The sequence below is a fragment of the Vulpes vulpes genome, chromosome 1 (assembly GCF_048418805.1).
Source record: "Vulpes vulpes isolate BD-2025 chromosome 1, VulVul3, whole genome shotgun sequence".
Taxonomy (NCBI): domain Eukaryota; kingdom Metazoa; phylum Chordata; class Mammalia; order Carnivora; family Canidae; genus Vulpes; species Vulpes vulpes.
In genome coordinates, this window is record NC_132780.1 from 62,926,976 (window position 1) to 62,948,149 (window position 21,174).

At 36.5% G+C, this 21,174-nt stretch overlaps 1 protein-coding gene across 3 annotated transcripts in view; it reads left to right on the plus strand.

The window, feature by feature from the left end:
- MCM9 (minichromosome maintenance 9 homologous recombination repair factor) overlaps window positions 1-21,174 on the plus strand; it is a 95,409-nt gene that overhangs the window by 40,943 nt on the left and 33,292 nt on the right. For all 3 annotated transcript variants that reach the window (XR_012002869.1, XM_072765329.1, XM_072765323.1), the window contains exon 8: window positions 17,781-17,955. Coding sequence is in view for 2 of the 3 variants with exons in the window: in XM_072765329.1 (XP_072621430.1) it covers window positions 17,781-17,955 (175 nt within the window). In the remaining variant the exon portion in view is untranslated. The remainder of the gene's footprint in view (window positions 1-17,780; window positions 17,956-21,174) is intronic.

Consider the following 21,174-nt stretch of genomic DNA (forward strand, 5'->3'; position numbering starts at 1 on the left):
CGGGCGGCTGGGGCGGCGCCCGCCCCTGGGTGTAGGCTCCGTGTGGTTTCTGGTTGGGGTTTTCTGTTTTTTTTTTTTTTTCTCCTTTTTCTTCACCACCCGCCCCCCGTAACGCTCTTTTTACATTAGTCCAACGGCTGTGCCGTCCCTCTACTGAATTTAGCAGCTGTGATTCGGTTGTTGTCTACACCGGGTTAGGTTCAGCTGCCTCCGTACGGAGTAACATTTCGGGTGGACGGAAGGGTTGGTTGCAGTGGAAATAAATTGTATTTTATAGACCCCGTGCCAGCTCGAAAGGAGCAAAGCCATTTTGAAAGTGTAGTTCTTGGTCAATACCTGCGTCTGGGCGCTACCGCGCCGTTAGTCAAATAGACGCAAAATGAAGGGCGAAGGGAGGCTTTTCCACGCGCACTTCGCTTGGAAAACCTGAATAGGTAATATCTGGGCTGCCCTGGGTCTCCCGTTCTCTTCTGGAAAGCCCTAGCATAAGAAAAAGCTTGCTAGAGATGTGATCGGTTGCACCCCACGTTTCTGCCGTTTGGTGAGCATAACAGGAACATAAAAAGAGAAAATGGAAGTGTCAGGAAACCAAAGGGCAAAAAATATGATAAGAAAGGGAAAGGAAGAGTACAGAACACAGCGGCATACCGGGACATGTGACTCTCAAAAAATTTATGACCTAAACCGTTAGTAAATGAAAATTTGTGGCACCACAGACAAGTTTCCAGGAGTCTTTGCTTGATTCATCGGCTTTCATGTCGAATCATTTATGCTGTTTGACTACCATTGTGGGGAAAGGGAGACGTTTTTAACACATTTGTGGGGTTGTTGAACAATTTCTGTTTAGTAAGGAGTGGTATAAAGATTTGCTTGATTATCTGCTATTCATAAACCATCTTTTTTTTTTTTTTGTCTTTCACTGTTTTGAATGAAACCACTGACCTTGGCTAATTAAATTCAGAGAGAATATTATTTCTTAGGTGTTATCGGGGCTGAAAGAGTTGTTGCTTAGAATAGTGCCCAGGATTTCGAGTCGTCAAGCTTTGGACATTGTTCATACTTAGGTAGGTTGCTGTTGACCTGGCTTCTTTATCTGATGGTCTTTTGAAAGTTAATGTGGCAAAGGTAATACCAGGCCTCCCCATATTTAGGGAAACTACTTAGAGCAGGGGTTCTCATTTTATTGGCAATGGATTAAACAGTAAAATAGGACCTACCAGAGAAGGCTTCCTCAAGCCCAGTTGTTTGTGTACCTTAGACTATGAGTCTTAGTGTGGTGATAGATTCAGATTACTGTTACTGATAAGCTGTATTGTCAGTTCACTCCTAATAGTGCTGGTCCAAACACTAGCCAAGATAACGTGTTAATTGTTGTGTATGCTGTTGAGATACACTAGATGTATAAGGTAATATATGGCCATTTGAAGTTTAAAACGTGAGAGAGCCTTGAGGACGGTGTACGCAATTTCTGATATTGCAGGCACTCTGAAGAGATTCTAATTCACTTGCTTTATAAAAATGACTTTAGAAGCTTGGTGTAAAATAAAGTGTATTTTGCAGTCTGAGCATAGGTATGACATAATAAGGCACATCTTCCATAAAACTTGAAACGTCAAGAACTGAAAAAAATCTATCTGAATACCACTAGTTTGGCTTTTTTTTTAAAGATAGATAAATAGACTTATTTATTTATTTATTTATTTATGATAGACATAGAGAGGCAGAGGAGGGACACAGGAGGAGGGAGAAAGAGGCTCCATGCCGGGAGTCCGACACAGGACTCGATCCTGAGACTCCAGGATCGCGCCCTGGGCCGAAGACAGGCGCTAAACTGCTGAGCCACCCAGGGATCCCCTGGCTTATTTTTTTAAAAACCTTTTGTTTAACATGTCATATACAATAGTAATTAAGGGGAAAATGACCCTCCTCAGTAGTCCACTAGAAGCCACAAGTATTGACTCTGGGCCTCTCATGCTGCCTTCCTAACTCTTATTATTGCTCCTCAGAAATCTTAAAGAGCCTTTGAGCACTTTCTCCAATAGTTTCTTTCTTCACCTTTGACAATATTTTACAAGATAAGTCAAAGGGATTCAGGATGTGCCATGGCATATTTCAGATGAGCTGGTGTCTCATACTGGGAAAAAATTTGTAAAAGCATTACTCTGGTTACTAGCATTACTATCTAGGAGATCTCTCACTGGACAACTTTTTGGTGACACTCAAAGAGCTAACCGTGTTGTAGCAGATGGGGGCATCGTGAGTGTCTTATTAAATACCCAAGGGGAGATCCATGTGATGCTTGGAGGGCTACATAGAATATAATCTCCAAAATTGCTTCTCTCTGTACAGATTACATGGGGGAGGGATGGCTGAAAGAGATCATTTGGGTTCTAAGATGAACAAAGCCTAAACTAGTGCCTCAAACAGAGATAAATGAACCTAGTTAGCTGTTGTTATAGGCTGAATTTTGTCCCCTCACCCTGTTCGTGTGGTGACACCCTAAGTCTTCAGTACCTCAGAATGTGACTGTATTGATGATAGGGCCTTTAAAGAGGTGGTTAAGTTGAAATGAGTTCCTTAAAGTGGGGCCCTAATCCAGTCAACTGATGTCCCTGCTCAAGGAGGGAATTTGGACGTAAAAAGAGACACCAAGGGTAACATACACAGAGAAAAGACCATGTGAGGACACAGCAAGCAGGAAGCTATTTGCAAGCCAAAGAGAGGCTTTAAAAGAAACCAACCCTGCTGATACCTTAATCTTGTATTTCTAGCCTCCAGAACTGTGAGAAAATATATTTACATTGCTTAAGCTCCCTGGGCTGGTATTTTGTTATGATGGTGGCCCTGGCAAACAAATACAGCTATAAGTATTTTCCCTCATAATTAGGCTTATTTGGCAATCCAGGTTTATTTAATCCAGTTATTGGGCTGTTATCAAGTGCTTTCTGTGGTGTGAAATGGGGTGGTCATTTAACCACGCCAATAGATTATGGCGGGGTGTGGAGTGGTGTGCTGCTGTAGCTATTCAGAGAAAGTACCTACTGGTGTTGGGCGTACATCTTAAAATCTGAAGGGACAAGATGCAGCTTGCTTCCTTGCTCCAAAGCTTCTCTGCAGAGGGCTTCTAAGAATCTTAAGCTTGAAATTAAATTGAGGTCACACAAAAAACAAGATGAAAGAGTGAATTAAAATGAACTAGAATTAAATTGAATTAAATTAAAATATATTGAATTAAAGTGTATTATAACTAAGATTTAAATCAAGTCTCAGCTCCTGTCTACTGCAGAAGTTATCATAGGAATGGAAGTGCTAACCTCTTGCTTTTGTTCAAATCCTGGGTTTCCACCTGGGGTGATTATATTAGCCCTGCGTTTAATTCTCTTTAAAGAGACACTTGCATTATTGTTCCCATCTTTTAAAAAAATTCTCATGTAAGGCTTGTTGTAGTATGATCTTTAGTTAGTTTAAAGGGCTTCCACTTATTAGTTATAGGATGTCAACATTTAATGACAGTTTTAAATAAGATTTTCTATATAAATGTAGAATGTTGAGGTTTGCTGGAGTTTACGTTTCTAAAAGGAATAAATCCTAAATGATTTAGTAATAACTAAATAATAACTCATTATATTGAGAGAGCATTTATTATGTGAAATTGTGCTAGGCTCTATGGATTATTCAAAGATAAAACATACATAGAATTTATTGGAAAGATAACTGTAACCAGGGCAGCCCAGATGGCTCAGCGGTTTAGCGCCGCCTTCAGCCAGGGCCTGATCCTGGAGCCCCGGGATCAATTCCCACATGAGGCTCCCCACATGGAGCCTGCTTCTCCCTCTGCTTGTGTCTCTGACTCACTCTCTCTCTCTCTCTCTCTCTCTGTCTCTCATGAATAAATACAAAATCTTAAAAAAAAATAGATAACTGTAACCAAGTGAGTATGGTACACAATAGAAAGTATTAGACGCAACCTTAACCAGTTATTGTTAAAGTTCTGTGGGAGGCAAAATAGGGTATCACAATAAAAGCTATGTGTGTATGTGTGCGCACATGTGTGTAGTATGTGTGTGTATATATATGGTGCATATATATGGAGCATGTGTATATTTATATATAGTATGATGCTTTATCCTTTGCAAAGAACTTTTAAATAACCTGCTTTTAGGCCTCAAAACATCCTGGTATGGTGGGAGGGTAAGGTATTACCATTCCTACATAACAAATGAATCAGACACTGGTGCTCAGAAACCCTGTTCTTGTTATTGCTGACCTAGTGCCTCTCTGCTCTCCTCTGTCAGATATTTAAAGTGGCTTTTATGTGTAGAAAAAGCAATTGGTATCATTTCCTGAAGAACCCACAGGCTGGCAGACACGGTAGTAATATCTTGATTAATGAACTCTTGAGGAACCCAGCTCCATGAATGAGGTTAGCGTAGTATATATGGGGAGTAAGAAGGGAGGCTCAGCCCAGGCAGAGCTGTGGGAGTCTCCCCCTTGAGGCACTACAGAGGTCAAGCCTCCTGTTGCAGAAGGGATGTCTGGGGGAGGATGGAGCTACACATCCTAAAATGCCTCCCTATATTTTTTAAAGAGGTTTCCATATTTGTTACATAAAGTATGACTCTTTCTCCCCATTCTGTGTTCCACTTCATTGATAACAGTTTCACTGTTTGGTGGTCACTGCTATCCATCATTAGGTTATGAGTTTGTTGAAGATATAAACTATAAAACTGTTCTGCTTTTTTTCCTTGTTCTTTTGGTGTCACTTCTCTGATTCCTGTCCGTAATGGGACTCTACTGTAAAACACCCTGTGTAGAGCTATCAGTGACATACGTCAGTTAGTTTTCTAAAGCACTGTAATTATGTTTGCTGTTGACAGTTTGTTGATGTTAATATCATTATATCGGTTCTGACCAGAAGAATATGAATGGAAATGCTTAATAATTATTTTCTGCTTTTCGTATCTAGTTTCTTACCATGTGTTCTTACTCCTGTATGAAACAAAGCTCCTTCTAAATTCATTTTCCTCTTGGTCTCAGTCTCCACTCATCCAGCTTCCTTCATGTTTTACATTCAGTCTTTTTCTCTTTAGCCCTCTACCTCTCTCATTCATCATCAAATGCTCTCTTTCTCCAGTATCAGGAGAAATGGGTGATAAATAGAAAAAGGACTCAAATCTTTAAAACCTCTCTAGGCTAGAGCACTACTTGCACAAAGCCACTGCTAAGCATAGCAGCATTTCTAGTTGGTTACTATAGAGACAATCAGCATTAGATGGAGCCTCGCTTGACAGAAGCTAGGAAAGGAGGCTTCGTGAGATTGGAGAGCTTGTATGCAGGGGCATGTGGAAAAGGCCAAAAACTAGAAAGGATAGGAAGGGGAATGGTTTCACAAAGGAGCTAACAGGTAAATACTGATAGATTTTAGGTTGATAGAATCTGTGCCTGCCAAAGCCTTGAATCTAGCATATAAAGAATCCAATTCGGAACCAGTATGATTACACAGTAATTTTTTTTTTTTTTTTTTAGTAACAGCTATGCTGCTATTAACATTTGTGTACAAGTTTTTGCATAGGACCTGCATTTCCTTTCTTTTGGTTATATGCTTAATTAAGAGTGGAATTGCTGGGTCATATGGTAATTCCTTTTGAGGAGCTACCAGGCTCTTTCCCATAGTGGCTGTACCATTTTACATTCCCACCAACAGTATTTGAGCATTCTAATTTCTCCATGTCCTCACTAAGGCTTATTATTATGTCCTTTTTTTTTTTTTTTTACAATTTTATTTATTCATACATGAGAGACAGAGGGGCGGGGGCAGAGACACAAGCAGAGGGAGAAGGAGGCTCCATGCAGGAAAGATGCGGGACTCGAGCCTGGTCTCCAGGTTCGCGCCCTGGGCCGAAGGCAGGTGCCAAACCGCTGAGCCACCCAGGCTGCCCCTGTCTTTCTGATTATAGCCATGAATTGTATGTGAAGTGGGATCCCATTGTGGATTTTGTTTTTTTTTTTAAGATTTTTATTTATTTATTCATGAGACACACACACACACACACACACACACACACATACACACAGAATGAGAGGCACAGACACAGGCAGAAGGAGAAGCAGGCTCCATGCAGGGAGCCCGAAGTGGGACTCGATCCCAGGTCTCCAGGATCAGGCCCTGAGCTGACAGCCACGCTAAATCGCTGAGCCACCCAGGCTGCCCCTCATTGTGGTTTTGACTTACGTTTACCTGATGGCTAGAGATGTTGAACATTTTTCGTTTGCTTATTGACTTTTTGTATATCTTCTGTGGAGAAATGTCTATTCAGATCCTTTGATCTTTTAAAAAATTGGGTTTTTGTCTTATTGAGTTGTAAAGTTCCTTGTAGATTCTAAATACAAGTTTCTTATCAGAGACTTTCAGGTTCAGAAAAATTTTCTTCCATTCTGTGAGGTTTCTCTCCTTTTTTTCTTTTTTCTTAATTTTGGTGGTGGCTTGCTGCCCAAAAGCTTTTAATTTAGATAAAGTCCAATTTATCTGTTTTGCTTTTTTTCCTTGTTCTTTTGGTGTCATTTCTCAAAAAAACTGCCATTATAATCAAGGGTCATGAAGATTTACACCTGTTTTTTTTCTTTTTCTAAGCATTTTATACATGTATTTTTGTTTTCTTCAAGAATTTTAGTAGTTTCATTTTTAGAAGTTTTTTATTACAAATTATTCAATGTACTTAAACCAAAAAAGAGAAAAAAGACAATTCACCCATTTCTCCCTCCCCACCAATAGATTGGCAGCTACCAATCTATCTTTTGTGTCTGTGAGCCTGATTCTCTATGTCTATGAGCTTTTTTAGATTCCACATGTATGAGAGATCATGCAGTGTCTTTCTCTGTCTGATTGATTTCACTTAACGTAATGCCCTCAAGGTTTATCCATGTTGTGAATGGCAAGATTTCATTCTTTTTTATGGCTGAATAATATTCCACTGTATATATACAACAATTTCTTTATTCATCCATCAATGGACACTTAGGTAGTTTTTATGTCTTGATCTTTGTAATAATGCTGCAGCCAACAATGGGAGTGCACGTATCTTTTTCTAGTTCATGTTTTCGTTTTCTTCAGATAATTACCCAGAGTAGAATTGCTGGATGGTTTTCCTCTAAGAGTTTTATACTTTTAGTACCTTATATTTAAATCTTTGATCCAGTTTAAATTATTTTTTTGTATATGATGTGAAGTAGGGGTCCAAATTCGTATTTTTGCAAGTGGATCTCCAATTTCCAGCAGTATCATTTGAAAAAACTATTCTTTCCCCCAAGAATGAATTGACCATAAATGTATGGGTTTATTTCTGGACAGTTCTGTTCTGTTGGTCTATATATTTATGCCATTACCATATTTTCTTGATTATTGTAGCTTTGTAGTTGTTCTTTTTCAAGATTATGTTGGCTATTTGGGATGCATTGAATTTCCATATGAATTTTAGGATCACTTTGTCAATTTGTGCAAGGAAGATAATTGAGATTTTGATAGGGATTGCATTGACTCTGTAGTACTCTTTGAGGAATATTGTTGTCTTTAACAATATTAAGTCTTCCAGTCATTAAGCATGGAATATCTTTTAGTTTATTTAAGTCATCCATAATTTCTTTCAACAGTGTTTTATAGTTTTTAGGGTATAGGGTATACTTTTTTTTGTTAAATTTATTCCTAAGTATTTTATTCTTTTTTTTATTATTTTATTTATTCAATGAGAGAGACAGAGAGAGAGAGGCAGAGACATAGGCAGATGGAGAAGCAGGCTACCTGTGGGAAACCTGATGTGGGACTCGATCCCAGGATCCCGACTCAAGCCAAAGGCAGACGCTCAACCACTGAACCATCCAGGTGCCCAAGTATATTATTCTTTTTAATGCTATTGTAAATGGAATTATTTTCTTAATTACATTTTTGTATTCTTCATTGAAAGTATAGGGGTGGCTCAGTCAGTTAAGCGTCTGCTTTTGGCTCAGGTCATGATCTCAGGGTCCTGGAATCCAGGCCTACATTAGGTTCCCTGCTCAGTGGGGAAGTCTGCTTTTCCCTCTGCCCCTTCTCCTGTTCATGCTCTTTTGTGCCCACTCTCTCTTAAATAAATAAATAAAATCTTTTTTAAAAAGTGTGTAGGCATACAATTGATTTTTAAAAATTGATTTTGTAGCCTTTCAACCTTGCTGAACTCATTTATTACTTATAATACATTTTTAGTGGATTCCTTAGGATTTTTTGCATGCAAGATTATATATTATCTGCAAATCGAGATAGTTTTACTTCTTTGCCTCCCCCATGGATGCCTATTATTTCATTTTTGGCCTAATTGCCCTTTCCAGAACTTCCAGTATAGTGTTTAATAGAAATAGTGAGAGTGGGGTACCTGGGTGGCTCAGTTGGTTGAATTCCTGGCTTTGGCTTAGGTTCAGGTTCTGGTCTCCAGGTTGGGGACTGGGATCCAACTAGTGTGGGGCTTGGTACTCAGTGGAGAGTATGCTTTCTTCCCTGTGCCCCTACCTCCTCCTCACGTGTGTGCTCTATCTCTCTCAGATAAATAAATAGATCTTAAAAAAAAAAAATAGCAAAAGTGACTATCCCTATCTTGTTTCTGATCTTAGCAGGAAAACATTCAATATTACACCATTAAGAATGATGTTTAGTTGTGGGTTTTCTATAGATGCCCTTTATCAGGTTGAGAAAGTTCCCTCCTCTTCCTAGTTTGTTGTTTTTTCATGAAGAAATATTGAATTTTGTCAAATGCTCTTGCTGTCTCTGTTGAGATGATCATGTGCTTTTTATCCTTTATTCTATTTCTTTTGAAGCTACTCCCAATTAGTCTAATTTCTCTTCTAAAAGCTAGTTTTCTAAATACGTAAAAATTATTCTCTAAATACGTAAATACGTAAAAATTAAATCTTTCTTTCAGGCTAATCGTACCCTGTGCCGTAAACTAGTCTTTAAATGACATTATTTCCTTGTTCTTTATTATGTTTACCCTTCTCTTTTTATTAGTATTTCTTTTAAAATTTGATGTCCCCAAAGTAAACATTAATACTCTAGATTAAGAGTCAGCAACCATTTTTTTCTCTGTAAAAGGCCAGCTATAAATATTTTAGATTTTTGAGGGTCATACAGTGTTTGTCACAACTACTTACCTCTGCTATGTAGTGTGAAAGTAGCCATTGACAGTAAGTAAATGATGACCATGACTGTGTTCCAAAATAACTATTTTTACAAAAACAAGTGGTTGGGCCAGATTTTGCCCCACAGATTATAGTTTGCTGACTTCTGCCGTAGATGTTATCTAACTAGTGCAAAAGCCAGTGTGATTATATCTTCACTTGTGAATGTTATTCTCACATTAATGTATTTTTTAAATTGTATTAAAATATTTCTCTGATATTAGCATAGCCACTGTAATCCCCTTTTGGTTACTGTCTAAAGTGTGTCCCTTTAGACAATACATAGTTGGATCAAGTCTTTGTATTCATTCTACAAACTGCTTTTTATTAAAGTGTTTATTTACATTTAATGTACTTACTGATAGGATTTATGAATGCTTATTTTCCACTCTGTTTTCTATACAGCTTATGTCTTTGTTGCAATATTCTCCGTTACTGCCTTCTTTTGTGTTTAATTTCTAGTGTATCATTTTAATACCCTTTTGTTTCTTGTACTGTATTTTTTGAGTTATTTTCTTAGTGATTATCTTGGTGGTTCTTATAACATCTTAATCTAAAACCTAAGTAGTTCAGATTACTACTAATTTAATTTTAATAGTATATAAAAATTTTGTTCCATGTAATTCTGTTCCCTCCACCTTCTTTTGTGTTATTATTGTCATACAAATTTCATCTTTATACATTTTAAGCTGGTCAGCACAGTTTTATGATTTTTGCTTTCTGTAGTTTTTACTTGAATCAGAAGAAAAGAGTTACCAAAAAATTACATTGATACCATCTTTAATATTTACCTATGTGGTTAACTGTACTGGTGTTTTTCATTTCTTTATGTGTACTTGAATTACTGTCTTAGTGTTCTTTCATTTCACCCTGAAAGATTCCCCTAGTATTTCTTATAGGTCAGGTCTATTTGCACTATTTTGTTTTTGCCTGATATTTTTGCTTTACAGTAATGAAATTGTAGAGAATATTCTTTTGCTCAATATTATGTTTGTAATATTTTATCTGTATTTTATTTAGCTGTACTTCAGTTTTTATTGCTGTCTTATTCCAGAGTATGAATATGTAACAATTCATTATCTGTTCTGTTAATGGGCTTCTGAGTCTGCTCTGTGATTTTTTTTTTCTTTAGTCTGTCAGTTTGATAGATAACATCAGTTGATTTTTGCTTGTTGAACCAGCCTTACACACTTCGGATAAATCCCACTGAGTCATGGTGTATAATTTTTTTTATACATTGTTAGATTTAATTTGCTAATATTTTAGTATATGTGCTGCTGAAGCAAGCAGAAGTTTGCTAATAGTTTACTGAGGATCTTTATATATGTTCATGAGAAACATAAGTTGTAGTTTTCTTGTAATGTCTTTGTTGGATTTTGGTATGGAGATAATGCTGCTATCATAGAATGAATTAGGAAGTATTACCTCTATTTCTGTCTTCTGCAAGAAACTGTAGAGGATGAGTATCATTTCTTCCTTAAATGTTTAGTAGAATTCACCAGTGAAGTCATCTGGGCCTGGTACTTTCTGTTTTAGAAAGTTATTAATTATTGATCAAGTTCTTTATGGGATATGATCCTATTCAGATTGTTTCCTCTCCTGTGAGTTAGCAGCATGTCTTTCAAGGAATTGGTCTATTTCATCTAGGTTATCAAACTTGTGGGCATAAAGTTGTTTGTAATAATTCTTCATTATCTGCTTAATGTCCATAGGATCAGTAGTGATGCCCCCCTCTTTCATTTCTGATATTAGTAATTGGTGTCTTTTCTCTCTCTTTTTTTTTTCTTAGCTTAACAATTTTATTGATCTTGTCAAGAATACCCTTTGGTTTCAATGATTTTCTCTATTGATTTCCTGTTTCCTTTTTTTTTTTTTTTTTTTTTTTTTAAGATTTATTTATTCATTCAGGGAGAGCGAGAGAGAGGCAGAGACACAGGCAGAGGGAGAAGCAGGCTCCATGCAGGAAGCCCGATGTGGGATTCAATCCCCAGTCTCCAGGATCACACCCCGGGCTGCAGGCTGCGCTAAACCGCTGTGCCACCAGGGCTACCCCTGATTTCCTGTTTTCAATTTCATTGATTTCTGCTGAAATTTTTACTATTACCTTTTTTTCTGCTTGGTTTGGATTTTATCTGCTCTTCTTTTTGTAGTCTCCTAAAGTGGAAGTTTGGATTATTGATTTTAGATCTTTCTTCTCTTCTAATATATGCACTTAGTTTCTCTCTAAGCACTCTCTAAGCACTGCTTTCCCTGTATCCCACACATTTTGATAACTTATGTTTTTATTGTGACTTAGTTAAAACATTTTTAAATTTCTCTTGAGATTTCTTTCTTGAGCCATATGTTATTTAGAAGTGTGGTGTTTAATCTCCACATAATTTGGGATTTTCTAGTTGTCTTCCTGTTATTGCTTTCTAATTTAATTACATTATGGTCTGAGAGAAGATTTATGATTTCTTTTATAAATTGCTAAGGTGTGTTTTATCATCTATCTTTGTGAATATTCCATGGGTGCTGGAGGAAAAAAATACATTCTGCTGTTGTTGGATAAAGTTGTTTATAGATGCCTGTTATATTCAGTTGATTGATGGTACTTTTGAGTTCAGTTACGGCCTTTCTGATTATCTACCTGCTGGATATGTCCATTTCTGATACAGGGGTGGTGAAGTCTCCAACTATAATCTACTCCTGTTTTGAGTTCCACTAGTTCTTACCTCTTATATTCTTCGGCCCATAAATATTAAGGATTGTTATATCATCTTGCAGTTTTGACCCCCTTTTTTCATTATGTAATGCTTCTCTGTCTCCCAGATAATTTTTCTTGCCCTAATATCTGTTCTCTCTGAAATTAATATAGCTACTCCCATATTTTTTTGGATTAGTGTTTGCATGATATATCTGTCTCTGTCTTTTTACTTTTAATCTGTATGTCCTTATATTTAATGTGGGTTTCAAAAAAGGAATAAAAATAAAAGTGAGTTTCTTATAGATAATATATAGTTGGGTCTTTTTTCTTTTTTTCTTTTTTTTTTTAAATCTTTTTTTAAATTTTTTATTTATTTATGATAGTCACAGAGAGAGAGAGAGAGGCAGAGACACAGGCAGAGGGAGAAGCAGGCTCCATGCACCGAGAGCCCAATGTGGGATTCGATCCCAGGTCTCCAGGATCGGGCCCTGGGCCAAAGGCAGGCGCCAAACCGCTGCGCCACCCAGGGATCCCAGTTGGGTCTTTTTTCATCGACGGTGATAATCTTTCAACTGGTAATTTAGACTATAGATGTTTGAAGTGAATATTGATATAGCTGGATTAATACTTGCCATATTTGTTAGCATTTTCTATTTGTTGCCCTTGTTGTTTGTTCCTGTTTTTATCTTCCACTGTTTTTCTGCCTTTTATGGTTTTAATTGAGCATTTTATATGCTTCCATTTTTTTCTCCTTTCTTAGTGTATCAATTATACTTCTTTTTTTAGTCCTGTAATTGGTAACTCTAGAGTATGCAATATATATTTACAATTAACCCAAGTCCACTTTCAAATAACACTGTACCACTTCATAGGTAGCACAGTACCTTACAACCAGCAATATATTTCTAATTCCTCCCTCTCATCCTTTATATTCTTGCTCTCATTCATTTTACTTGAACATAAACATATATAAGCATACATATTTGAATACATTGTTGCTGTTATTTTTAACACACTACTATCTGTTAGATTAATTAAAAATAAGAAAAATAGAAGTTGTTTTACCTAGTCTTCCTTTGTTCCTCCCTTATGTAGATCTGAGTTTCTTTTTTTCTTTCTTTAAAGTTTATTTATTTATGTAAGTAATCTCTACAGCCCATGTGGGGCTCAAACTCACAACCTCAAGACCAAGAGTTACATGCTCAGACCAACTGGTCTCTTTGTGTAGATCTGGGTTTCTGACCTATATCACTTTCTTCTCCCTAAGAATTTCTTTTAACATTTCTTGCAAGACAGGTCTCCTGGCAACAAATTACCTCGAGAATTTTTTTTTGTGGAGAAAGTCTATTTTTTTTTTCACTTTGCAGGTAATTTCACAAAGGATACAGAATTCTAGACTAGTGGTTTTTTTTCTCTCAATACTTTGAATATTTAATTCTACTCTTGTTACCTGCATACTTTGCTCCACTACAGGTAAGTTGAATTTTTCCTCTGATTTCTTTCAAGATTTTTTCTTTATGTTTGATTTTCTGACATCTGAATATGACAGGCTTACATGTAGTTTTTTAAAAAACATTTTTCCTGTCTAGTGTTATCTTGAGTTTTCTGGATCCATGGTTTGTTGTCTGACATTAATTAATCAATTCATGACTAATTCTTAGTCATTATTGCTTCAGATGTTGCTTCTTTTCCTTTCTCTCTTTCTTCTCATTCTGGTTTCCCATTACATTTATATTACACCTTTTGTAGTTGTCTCACGTTCTTGGGTATTGTGCTCTGTTATTTTCCATTTTTTCTCCTGTTTGCTTTTTAGTTTTGGAAGTTTCCATTGAAGCTTATACTATCTTTACACTCAGAGATTCTTTAATCAGCCGTGTCCAGTCCACTAATGAGCCCATCAAAGGCATTCTTCCTTTATTTTACAGTGTTTTTGACCTCTAGAATTTAAAAAAATAAATTTTTTTTCGTAGACTTTCCATCTCTCTGCTTACAGTTTCAGAGAAAAATTGCTGATACTTAAGGTGATACTTAACCTGGGAGGGCTCTTGGAGGTAAAACTCACAAAAGTGTGAGGGTCCCCCATGAATGGAGATTGTAATTCTGAGAGTTATCCACACTGAGCCTCCAGCAATTCATCAATTACAGCTCAGGTTTTCTTATACCATTACTGGTTCCCATGGAGGTATCAGCTCTGGTAAGTTGTGATTCTATCTTTCTAATTTTGAGGACATTGGTTTGCCTCATGACCTCATTTCTCTAATGCATCTTAGAAGAATTATTGATTTTCCAGTTTGTTCAGGTTTTTACTTATTATTAAACAAATGGCAACTTGTGGCAACCTCTGAGCTCCTTAAATGCTGGACTGGAAAACAGAAGAACTTACATAGATTTTCTCTTGTATTTTCTTTTATGAGTTTTCGTCTATAAGTTTTACATTTTTCATTTAGATCTTTTCTTTCATTCAGTTAATTTTTGTATCACATTTGAGGTATGGATCAAGGTTGATTTTTTTTTCTTTTTGCATAAGGCTATCCAATTATTCCAACACATTTGTAGAACAGATTATCTTTTCTTCATTGGATAACTTTTGCATTTTTATCAAAAATAACTTGACCAGATATGTGTGGGCCTGTATTTGGACTCTATTCCATTGTTCTCTCTGTCTCTCCTTTTTCTAGTACCACACTGAATTGGTTACTGTAGCTTTGTAGTAAATGTGGAAACTAAATCATGACCTTCTACTTTGTTTTTTGGTTTGATTCTTCAGTTTCCTTTGCTTCTCCATATAAATTGTAGAATCACTCTGTTTTTGTAAAAAGAAAAATCCCATTAGAATTTTTTTGAGGGGGCGCCTGAGTGGCACAGTCTGACTTTTGGTTTCCTATTGGGTCGTGATCTCAGGGTGCTGAGATTAAGCTCTTATCAGGCTCCATGCCCAGTGCACACTCTGCTGAAGACCCTGTCTCCCTCTGTACTCTACCCCGTCCCTACTGTGTTCTCTCTCTCAAATAAATAAATCTTTAAAAAAAATTTTTTTTGCTCGGAATTGCATTGAATCTTTAGGGACAATTAATAGAGCAATTTGAGGAAGCATCTTTAAAGTACTGAGTTTCTCAATTTCATGAACATGGAATATCTCTTGATTTAATTAGTTGTCTTTGATTTCTTTCATCATTGTTTTGTAGTTTTGCATATAGATCTTGCATATTTTTTATTTTTAAAATTATTTTTTTTAGTAATCTCTGCACCCAACCTGGGGCTTCAACTCAAGGCCTAGATCTTGCACATTTTTAAAGATTTATACCCAGGTATTTCATATTTTCAGGTGCTATTATAAATTGTATTACTTTTAATTGGAGTTTAAAATTTTTTTTCTAGTACATAGAAATATGACAGATTTTTATATATTGACATATATCCTGCAACCTTGCTATGCTCACTTAGTTCTAGTAGCTTTGTTGTACATTTTTTGGAATTTCATACGTAATCATATTGTCTGAAAATATAAAGTTTTGTTTTTTCCTTTTGATCTGATGGTTGTTAATTTCTTTTCCTTTATTTTACTGGCTAGAACCTCCACAAAGATTTTGAATAAGAATGATGAGAGCACATCTTGCCTTGTTTTGATCTTGGGAATGAGGGTGGGTGTGGTGGTAAGCATTCAGTCTTTTACAATTAACTATGTTAGTTGTACGATTTTTGTAAATACCCTTTATAAGACTGAAGAAGTTCCCTCTATTCTTTGCTTTTTGAGAGGTTTTTTTTTTTAATCATGAATAATTGTTGAGTTTTATCAAGTGTTTTTCTGAATATATTGAGGTGGTCATTTGCTTTTTCTTCCTTAGTTTATTGATTTGGTGTATTATTTCGGTTAATTTTTGAATGTCAAATTAACCTTGTAATCCCAAAATAAATCCCACTTGTTTATAATCTGTTATTTTAAGTATTTGATTTGCTTGTATTTTTTGAGGATTTTTGTGTCTATGTTTATGAGAGATACTAGTCTGTAGTTTTCTTTTAATATACCTTTATCTGGTTTTGGTATCTTAATAGTGCTGGCTATAGTAAATGAGTTGGGAGGTGTTCCTTGTTTTTCTGTATTTTTGAAAATTTTGTAAAATTGGTATTATCTCTTTCATGAATGTTTGGTAGAATTCACCATGAAGTCATCTCAGTCTGTAGATTTATGTGTTGCAGGATTTTTAACTATATAGCCAATTTTCAAAAGAGGTATAGGAGTATGCAAGCTATCTATAGATAAACATTCACAGTTTATATATTTCAAAAAATCTGACCATTTCATCTAAGTTACCAAACTTAGTGCATAGAGTTGTTCATCATATTTCCTTACTACCAGTTAAGTGTTGGTAGGGTTTATAGGGATATCCCCCTTCATTCCTAATATTTGTAAGTTGTTTTTCCTCTTTTTTTTTTTTTTTCTTGGTCAGTCTGGCTTATCAATGGTATTGTAAAATAAGTACTCATTATATGTCATACACCTGTTAAAGAGTTTTATTATATTCTATTTGAATATCCAAGACTCTATAAGATACATTCCATTGTTATCCTGTTTCATAAATGAATAAATAGAGGCCAGGACATATTAGGAAACTTGCCTACAGTAGGACAACCAGAATGACAGATCCAAGATTCAGATCCAAGTCTGTGTGACTCAAAAGCCTTTGCTTTAAAAAAAAAAAAAAAATTCATTCATTCATTTATTTTAGAGAGAGAGAGAGTGCTTACATGCACTCACAAGTGGGGGGAGGGATAGAGGGAGAGGGAGAGAATCTCAAGCAGACTCCACACTGAGCGTGGAGTCCACTGTGGGGCTCCATCTCATGATGCCCAAATTCATAAACTGGGCTGAAACCAAGACTCAGATGCTTAACCAGTGGAGCCAACCAGCCAGGTGCCCCCAAAGCCTTTGCTTTTGACCACTGTGGTATAAAGGATGAATCAAATCCAGAAAAAAACATAATTAAAGGAATCTTCTTTCTCACACTGTGACTGGGAACAAACTCTTCATTTTCATCATTGGACTCTAATATCTACTGTTTTCTGTCTTTGGACTTATAGGCCTTTTTATTTTTTTTAAAGATTTTATTTATTTATTCATAGAGACAGAGAGGGGCAGAGACACAGGCAGAGGGAGAAGCAGGCATCATACAGAGAGCCCGACGTGGGACTCGATCCAGGGTCTCCAGGATCACGCCCTGGGCTGCAGGTGGTGCCAAACCACTGCGCCACCGGGGCTGCCCCCTTATAGGCCTTTTTAAACAGCATATGATACAGAACCTCTTTTCAGAAGATCTGTTTGCTCCTTCTATTCAGTGAGGGTACCTACCAAGGAAAGAAAATTTGGGGATTTTTGGTTGCTATAAAATACTCAATAACGCATCTTATATTTTCAGAACATAGGATCTTCTGAGGCTTTCCAGTGCCTGGAAACCAGAAATAGTTGTCCTGATGCCATCCATTTTTTTTAATTGAAGTATAGTTGACATACAATATTATATTCATTTCAGGTATACAATACAGTGATTTTTCAGTTATATACATTATGAAATCCTCACCATGATCAATCTACTTACCATCTGTTACCGTTTAAAGTTATTGCAATATTATTGACTATATCCTCTATACTATACTTTACATCCCTGTGACTCATTTATAAGTTTGTCCCTCTTAATTCCTTTCACTTATTTTGCCCATCCTCCCATTCCTCCTCTCCTTGGGAACCACCCATTCTTTGTCTGATGTAATTCATTCTTGACAGATTACAAATAAAGGCAATTGACTCTTTTTTGTTTAAAATGTAGGTACTGTCCGCTCATAGGTATAAGACATGGTTTTGAAAATAAAAGTTAATATAGCTTGCTTGTTTTCTTAGGTCTGACGGTAACTGCTGTGAAAGACTCAGGAGAATGGAATTTGGAGGCTGGGGCATTAGTACTTGCAGATGCGGGCCTTTGCTGTATCGATGAGTTTAACAGCCTCAAAGAACATGACAGAACCAGTATCCATGAGGCAATGGAGCAACAAACTATAAGTGTTGCTAAGGCTGGGTAAGAGTTTCTTTTCTTTAAAGTCTATGGGAATAATGAGATTAGTTAATATGTGATTATGGAAAAATGTGAACCTTATTGCACTGCAAGGTATATTTGGTCTTATCAGGGGTTATCAGGTGCACTCACCAAGACACACATTAGCATCCCCACAGAGGTGTATGAGGAAGTAAAAGTGAATTGTGGGGCAGTGAAAGGAAAAACTAAAGTATAAATGTAAGTTGACTTAATTCGTGAAGGAAACTTATGAAGAGCTTTCATGCAAGATCCAACTTATTCTCTCATTATAATGTATATCTGCTATGGGCATATTATTAGTATGTTAGGAATTTTTAAAGATTCAAAAAGAAATAACATAATTTCTGCTTTCAGTGGCATTCTCCTTATCTACCCTAATAGAAGGTTGATCACGGGATGTGGAAAACTAAACCATAAACTATATTAGCTAAAATGAAGTGCCTGTTTTTGACTCAAAGATGTTTAGGCATTGAGGTATGTGAGTCACTTGCAACATATGACCACTGAGGAGGAAAAATAGGGATGTCAGATAGAAATCCATTCACCCAGTACCTGACGTGGTTATGAGAAACTTACCTGGCTACAAAGGCTGACCACCAAATAGGCTGCCGGGTCATCCAAACAAAGGACAGAGCTAGAACTACCTCAGCCCTCTGCTACTATTATAGGTATGAGGCCAGCTGATGAGGTAGGTGGGGCTGCCAGCAGAGTCTTTGAACAGTAGTGGGTATTAAAAGAGATGCTGGTGTATATAGATTCCAGGAGATCTAATTATATGTGCTTGGAAAGACAAAAGAGGTGAGGTAAAGAGGATAGAGCCTGTAGAAAAAGAAGAAAAAGCTAGGTAGAACAATTACCAGAACTATTCATTTCATTCAATATTCACTGACTCAGTGTATATTCATTAAGAGCCTGATGTATGCCAGGCACTGTGCTAGACACTGAGAAGTACGAAGACGAATATAGCACTATTCTTGAGGTGTTTGCTATTTTGTTGGGCAAGATAGACAAAAAGAGCACCATAGCAATAGGTTCATAATAAAAGTGTTATGAGAACATACTTTAAAATAATTATTGCTTCTAAAATCTTTATCAGGGGAAATTAGAGGTATAGTTTCCTAAATATCTTCAAGGCTACTTTCTCTTTTCATTTCTTCATTTAATTAGCACCTTTGCTGATTGGTAGACTTTGTGGTTTATTTTGATGTGCCTTTTCCAGAGAAAATCTGGGATGTGTTGAAATATTCTTAAATAAATTAACCCTCACATCAGGGAAAAATGGGACAAATTCTATTAATCTATTTGAGATAGAGAAAAAATAGCAATATTATATGATGGGCTACAGAATAAATTTTTTAGAGTGAAAATATTTGATTAACCACTCCTAATACCTTACTCTCTGCTAGGTGTGAATTAGTATGAATCTTTTTGCTATCCATAAATATGTCATAAGTTCCAAAAAAAATATTCTGTAGTTGAATAGTTCACTTATGGCACCTATAGGTTAGACAATCTTGTCCTAACTCTAACTACTTTATGCACTGGAACCATGATTTTCACACTATGATGAGGGACCAGTTTTGTTGTCTTTTTTAATCCATCACAAAACAATATTTTTATAAAATACAATAAAAATTAATTATTTTAGAAAATGAAATAAAAAAGCAAAGACATACAAAACATAAGCCTAAGTTCTTCTTCCATTTCCAGGGTCTGGAAAACTGTAAGAGCAGATCACTCCCATCCTAATAAGAAAAATCAAATAGCCCCCAAAAGCATAATTTTCTTTGAACGTATCAGACAGCTAACAGCTGAGTTTATAAGGAAATCAAGGAAACTTAATTCTAAAGTTTGAGAAGCCCATCTGAGGAGAATGAGGCACACAAACTGTTCACCTTTGAATAGAGCGTTAGAAGAAGTGGCTGCCATAGAAGCAAATAAGAAAAAACAACTAAAATAGTTTAAATTCCTTGATGTCTAATCATGGGCTAGCTTTAGTTTGGAATAATTGGGAGCTCCAAACCCAACGGCAACTCCTTCTCCACAGGTCTCCAACCATGACCTCTTGTGGGAAGGGTAGAAAGGCCTACAGCTTTCTAGCCCATCCCATCCAAAAGCAGGCTCACAGACCCTGCCTCACACTAGGAGACCAAAAGCCGAATCTGGCCCCCAAGTAAACCTAACACCTAGTAACAAGCAGTCCATCACTGGGGAAGGTACAGGAGTATGGAAAGAGACTAGAGACTTCCACTGTGGTGCACGTGTGCAGTGACTGCTGAAAGCTAAAGGTAGAGTAGAAATACTGAGAATGATCTTCCAGTACTGGGTTATAACTTGCGCAAAGTAATGGCAGCTCAACAGTGAAAGAATTTGAAATCTTTGGTCCATTGAGGGCAAAGTTAACAACAATACCAAAATGTAGATCAACTATCATGACCTCATGGATACAAAAACTGAAGGTAGACTGTAAGAAATTAAAGATGTAAACTCTAGAACAACCACTAGAAAATAAAAGACACATAACTAATAAACCAGTGGTAGAGATAAAATGAAATCATAAAAAATAACACAAAAAGATGCAATAAGAGAACCAAAGAGAACAAAGAATAGATGGGACAAATAGAATATAATTAGCAAGATGGTAGACCCAAATTCAGCCTTATCAATGATTATATTAATTATCTTATAAACAATTAAAAGGCAGTGATTGTCAGATTGGATAGAAAAGCAAGACCCAACTAAATACTACCTTTGAGAAACTGACTTTAAATTCAAATGGATAGGGGCACCTGGGTGGCTCAGTAGTTGAGTCTGCCTTTGGCTCAGGGCATGATTCCAAGCTCCTGGAATTGAGTCCCATATCAGGCTCCGTGCACAGAGCCTGCTTCTCCCTCTGTCTATGTCTCCGCCTCTCTCTTTGTGTCTCTCATGAATAAATGAATAAAGATTTGAAAAAAAAAATTTCAAACACATAGATAAGTTAAAGGGACGGGAAAAAAATATTCCATGGAAACACCAAAACTTGACCAAGATATTACAAGAAAATAAAACTACAGAATGATATCCTGCATGAACAATAAGACATGAAAATTTCTTTCTTTCTTTTTTTTTTTTTTTTAAGTAGCTCCAAGCCCAATGGGGGGCTTGAACTCACAGCCCTGAGATCAAGAGTCACGTTCTGACTCTTGACTCTTGACGACT